General features: G+C 34.2%; 1 protein-coding gene across 1 annotated transcript; it reads left to right on the forward strand.

Annotated features, from left to right (window-relative positions):
• The first annotated feature begins 1,544 nt into the window (after positions 1-1,544).
• LOC114742764 (uncharacterized) lies at positions 1,545-2,516 on the forward strand. Its single transcript, XM_028930982.1, has one exon. The coding sequence runs from the start codon at positions 1,575-1,577 to the stop codon at positions 2,514-2,516; it is 942 nt and encodes a 313-aa protein (XP_028786815.1). The 5' UTR covers positions 1,545-1,574.
• Positions 2,517-6,492: the final 3,976 nt, after the last annotated feature.

Genomic DNA, 6,492 nt, shown 5'->3' on the forward strand with positions numbered 1-6,492 from the left:
TTCCTATTGTAGTGTTATATTTTTCTATTTTCAACTTGCAGTTCCCTATTTTAAACTTGTTATTTCTTTTTGTAGTCTTGTAATTTCCTATTACAGACTTATAATTTTCTATTTTAAGCTTGTAAATAGCATAACTCATTATAGATTAAAAATACTTTTTGATTGTTTAAAAATACATTTTATAATTTAACCAAAAAGTAAAATTACTTTTAGTTTCCAATAATAAGTTTAACATGAGAAATAATAAATGTTGACTTAAAAATAACAAGTTCAGTTTGCTTGTCGTTATTGTATATATCTTATTGTATATAATCAAGTTTGAACTTAGAAAATTTTCACTTTCTTATTAAAACAAATAAGTAAGCAATAAGGAATTTTATATGATCCCATATATAATCAGAGCGCTTTTCCTCCGAAATTAGTTTGATCGTTTATGACTTAGAGAACCTACAGCAGCTAGGGTTTGAACTCTTCTTGTAAGCAGCAAGCTCCTCTTCCATATTTATTTTGTTCAAATCTTAAAGCCCACTTGTTCATGGCGGCTCCCGGTGACATACTCACTTTAATGGAGTTCACACGCCCAACCTCCTCTACTGTTGAATTGTCAATGCCTTCTTTCTTGCGCTATCAAACACATTTTTAATCTAAAAACTAGTTAAAAATTTAATCTAATTTTACATATAAGATAATAATTTATTTTGTTTTCAATATTTATTCGTTTTGTCCTCAAGTAATCTCTACAGTAATTGCACATATTAAAAAGTTTTTATAAGGGATGGACTTCAATATACATGATTGATAATAATATTTTAGAAGAAGACAACATTGTTAGATATGTTTCATTTATTACAAATACCTATTTTAATTATTTTTTTTAATAGTTATAAATTAATTATCTAGTTGTTATGTTAAGGAATTAGAGATTGTAATTTCCCAAGTCAAACCCAGTTTTAATGAACCAATATTAATCAAAGCACTCGGACTAACCAAAGGGGAGGATGCAATGTAGTAGTACGTATTTTCCACCCTAAATCCACAATTTGTCAAAGGGATTATCATGACAAATTCTGAACGGAATTAGGGAGACCTGTTAATATTAATTTAATTTCACAAAATATTAACAACAGCTGAAGCTCCCATTCGTGTCCCAACTGTTTGCCAAACCAGAAACAGACGCCAATTCCTGGGGGCTTTGTTATTGCTTAGCCGTCATCTGATTGGCTTCTACAAGCATCGCAAGAGCCGCCAAATTTACAAGGCTCAGAGAAAAGTGTTACCGTATGTCGTATAAGTCATATTATTATTATTTTTATATACATATATAATTTTGCTTTTAATTTATTATTGTGTAGGTTTTACTATATAAAATTAAATTAAAAATTTATTAAATTTCAGGAGAAGGGTATATGCAGCAGCAATCAAACAAGGAAGAAGCCCTCAGGGGGTCTTAGTTAGAGAATTTAATACTGGTTCCAATATTAATGAAGCACAAGAAAAATTAATTCGTAAGCCCTTAAAATAGAAACAGTGGGTGACGGGGGAGAGGGGGAGAGAGAAAGAGGAAGAGCGAGAAAATGTGTGGAGGAGCCAAAGTCCGCGATGTGTTCTGGTGTTCTATTTCCCCTTTCAAGATCCTCATCGATTCTCTGAAGATTTTCCTCAGAAACAAACGCTTCTTCTTCTCAATCTTCTTCTTTGTCTCCGTCCCTCTCTCCTTCCTCACATTCTTCCTCTTCATCTCCACCTACCCTCTTCGCGCCGAAATCTACCACCTCGAAGCTGTCGCACTCGTTGCCCCGACCCGATTCGAAGCCCGGCACGTGTGGCAGGAGTCCCGCGAAGACGCCATCTACCTCCTCCGAATCAAAGCCCTCTTCTCCATCCCTTGTTTCGTCCTCTCTCTTTTTGCAGCCGTAGCCGCCGTGCACGCCACCGCCCTATCTTATAATGGTAAAGTTCCAACTCTGCAATCGGCCGCCACGGCTTTCAAACAGAATTGGAAGCGTCCGACAATCACCGCGATCTTTATCTACGCAATACTGCTCGCGCTCGCTCCGCTTCAGCGGATATTCGCATTGCTGGCGCCGACGCCGGAGCTGAGATTGATAACTCTGACACTCGGGTCGGGTGTAGAGGTATACCTTATTGCGGTGCTGAGTTTAGGTCTCGTGGTTTCGATCTCGGAGGAGAGGTTCGGTTGGGAGGCGATTAAGGTCGGGTCGGGTTTGATGGAGGGGAGAAAGTTCTGCGGATGGGTGTTATCGGGTCTGCTTGTGTTGGTGTCGGGCTTGATCCGAGGAAAGATGGAGGTGTTGATGGAGGGTCCGATTACGTCGTCGGGGTTTCTATCGCCGACGAGCACTAAGGGCAAAATGGGAATAATATGTGCATATGGGGTGGCGGTGGTGTGGAGCTACGTGGTGACCACAGTGTTTTACTGTGAGTGCAGAAGACGGCATGGGGTCAAAGAACTCGAACACGAAGAAGACGAAGAAACGGGTATTTCGATGCTGTAATTATTGTTTTCTCCAATTCTTTTCCTGTTTTCTTCTTTATTGGATCAGATTTTAGATGCATCTTCATCTTTGTATCATCCAACCAAATAAGTATAGCTAATTGTGTACATTTGGATGAGCTGTGTTCCATTTTTATAATCTTCTCACAAGCTTCAATTTATTGCATGTCTTTTTGGAACTGAGTTCTTTTATTTCATCTTTATATCTTGCCTAAAAAGAAGCCAAAGAATTAATAGTTTTGAAGCTGATGGAACTTGGTTTTAGAGCTTATGTATTAAAATTAATTATTAACCATAGTACATAACACGAGTTTTACCTGGCGCTAAGATGACAGTTATTCATCAATGTCCTTTAATACAGCTCTTCGAATTTTTTATTCATAGGTCTTTTGATTTTTTTTTCCAAATCTTGTCTTTTTTTTTTTTTAATTTAAACACCATTGAATTAACTGTTTTGAAGAAGTTCTTTGTCATTCCTTGTTAACTTAACTCTAATAATTTTTATTGAATAATTTGACAAAATGAATATTTTGGTAAGTACCACGGTTGGATATAAATAAAAAAAAATAAAAACTTGGAAATGACCGCAAAAAAAAGTTGGAAATAAAATTTATTACTCGTTTAGTTCTAAATATAAGACCCTTACAAGGGTTTTATATTTAGGAGTGGAAGAGTATAAACTTTAAACAAGCTGTTCCAACGGGGAAAAATTGAAGACAAAAGTGGAGAGTTAAAAACGTGTGTAAAATGTTTATATTGGATAGAGCGAAGTACACTGTAAAAGATAGGAGATATCATAGTTTCTATAATTTTACTATATATATGTACAGACATAATTAATTTGATAAGTCCGTATTCATATAATGTTAACACTAATTCATTAACAAAAAAAATAAAAAATGAGTAACAATTGTGGGTTGGCACAGGGAGCGGAAGCATCGCTTTATGCTTAAATCTTAATGGGCATTTATCCTCAAGGCAGATTCGTTGGCGTCAGATGCGTCTACTTTTTTTTTTTTTTTTTTGGGACTGAACAAATGCGTCTACTTTGCTTATGCTACTTCATACAAACCTAAGAAACAAAATTAGAATTAAAACATAATGGACATTTCAAATGAAAAGTCTAGTTTGGTATTTGACTGTTTTGAGACGAGACTTGGCTTCTGCTTAGGAATTATTATATGTAGAAAAAATGGTTGCTTTGTTTCAAATTATCACCTTCCTTCTCCGGTCAAAAAAAAGGTTAGCACCTTCCTTCCAAACCAAGTAAAATAAATAGGCAGCTTTTCCCCCCTTTGGTTTGGTGATGACATGCTTTAGGACCTTTCGTCACATGAAAATCTTACCGCATCGCACCAGAATTAAGATGTGCGGTATTTATTAATATTTGTTTTATTACTCCTCCGGTCCTTATTATAAAACTCCATTTGGCTTTTTATTTGGTCCTAATTATAAGACCCCAATTCATTTTATCTCTTATATTTATGCATTTTTTTCCAAGATAATCCTTCTAATAATGATAGTTTTAGCCGATATACTTAATTAGCAAGGATATTTTAGGAATGACAACACTTATTTATTATAAATAACTAACTTAATTTACTTCCTTAATCTCCTCAAATAAGTCAATTGGGTCTTATAACTAAGACCGAAAGAGTACTACTCAGCGATACTTTATTTTTTTTAATTAGATTTTATGAAAGAGTATAAAAAGAATGCTTTTATCTGTAAATTATTTCTTTATTTCAATCCATTTACTATTCTATCTTAAAATAGATATTATATATTATGAGTTCCATTTTTCTTTTTTTCTTTTTTTTTACGAGTACTGGGTTTAGATATTTTTTCGGCCTAGTGATTTGGAGCTGGATGAAATTGTCCACAGAACAGAAAGGTCTTTGTTGGCGTTCAAGGGCCAGAGGTGAAAGAATGGCCCGCATCGACTAAAAATGGGCCTCAGCCCAATGTTTGTCCAAAACATAAAAGAGATTGCCAGTAATTTATTCATTTGAGTATGTAAATCAACTGGACCATGTTCGGTTTCTAAATAATAATTGATTGAGACGCCTAATGGCCCATGGCCTTTGGTTTTTGGTGGCATGGCGTACTGGTTTGAAATCTCCCTCTAAGTGGGAGGACGGGAGTTTAATTTTGGTTTCAATCTCAAACTAATATTCTCTATTCCCCTAAATTCAAAAACAGATTGATAAGGATTTTTGGAAGTTTTTCTTTTTTTTAAAACTAATATTTTCTATTCCTCTATATACATTATATTATTATTTTTGGAAAATTTTCATCCTTTTTTAAAATTAAGAATACCAATATTATTTTGATGTGTACTTTTTTTTCTTCCTGAAATCTTTTTCTATTGCATTATTAAATAAGCCTTAAATACATTTAACACTAATTCGGAGGGAACAATTAAGGCTATAAAATCACGTCTGTGCACTGACATAATTATTTTTCTCAAAAACATCTAACTTTGGGTGTTGTTATGGGAAAAAACAAGGAAAAACGTTGGATGCGAAAGGTAAAGGGTTCAGATTTTACCAAAGAAGCCTTTTGGCCCCAAAAAATAAGAAAGGATTTTACCGAAGAAGAGTTTCACAAAGGTAGAATCTATTCTCCTCTAATTTTCCCTACATTATACGCAAAATATATTTTTGAAAATCGAAATTTAAAAGGTAAATGGCAAATGTGGAAAAGAAAAACATATATATGTGGGTTCTGGGGTCATAGATTGAAATGTTTTTTTTCTCTTCCTTTGCCAACGTACTTGTAATCACTTTTAATTATACATGTTTTGTGCGTTAATTGTGGGAAATTGGAAAAAAATAAGTGTCTCTTACTGGCACAACTTCTGCGCCACACATTAATTAGCATCATTATGGCTAGGACCCTCACTAACTTTAAGCTTATCCTTCCTGCCATTTGGATTTTGGGCCATATTATCTTCCCCTCAACAATAAACTACTATAAAAAACATGGAGTGAAATTGAGTCAGGCAGCAAAAACCAGTTGGAAAAAATCACTATAAACTATAATTTACATGAGTTGAATTAGCGATAAGTGTAATATCTCCATTTTTAATATAAGAGCTAGTTATGAGGATGCATTTAGTCCTAAATACAATAAATCAATTTGTTTTCTTCTTCTCTAATATGTATAATTTTTTTTCAAATTAATTTACCTATTTTATATACTGATACATAACCTAGTGGTATATAGAAATAACCGTTTTTGAAAAGATTGAGTCACATTTGTTGTAATTAACTAAATTATTTAATTTTCTTAATTTACTCAATTTAATTAAATCATCATAGCAACGAGTACGAAAATCACTTGGAGGTGCTTTAGCAAATAAGATTTTATGTGAGTATGGATTAACATTGCTCAAAAATGTCATTACAATATAAGAATCATACTATTCCATAAGTCATGAAGAATATAAAGGTTTAAAATTACATGGAGGGCATGGAATGAAAATGAAAGTGAGAATAAGTGGTAATGAATTTAATGGGAGTTTATTTGGAACTCACCTAAAAAGGGAACAATGGAGACATATCATCCCACAAACAAAAGAGGATGGGAATTAGGGAAAGGCCCACTTTTGAGTGTGAAGCATCCCCTATTTCAGGACTTCAACTGCAATTTGAACTCCTCCCAATTAGGACCTTGATACGGAATCTGACTTTTTATTAATTAATTAATTATTTGGGGGGGGGGGTTCATTTGATGGTCGAAACTTTGAATGCTTCAATTCAACACACCAACCTACCTGCCTTGGCAGACACTTTCCTTTGCATTTTCGTATGAAATTGAGGTTTCTTTCCCACTGGTCAATGTGTCGTCCCCCCATTTGACTTTTTGAATTGGCCAAATATTCTTTTTGGTTGAATCAATGAACAAAGCCCTTTTACGAGCTCCTTTGCTTCTTTTATTTGGCGTGCTACCCACATGGGGTTTGAATATGGTTT

Source organism: Neltuma alba, unplaced genomic scaffold, assembly GCF_004799145.2.
Source record: "Neltuma alba isolate B1F8T4 unplaced genomic scaffold, ASM479914v2 tig00003881_pilon, whole genome shotgun sequence".
In the NCBI taxonomy this organism is placed as follows: Eukaryota; Viridiplantae; Streptophyta; class Magnoliopsida; order Fabales; family Fabaceae; genus Neltuma; species Neltuma alba.

Coding starts and splice junctions, on each gene's coding strand:
- LOC114742764 (XM_028930982.1), top strand. CDS start 1,575: ATGTGTGGAGGAGCCAAAGTCCGCGATGTGTTCTGGTGTTCTATTTCC.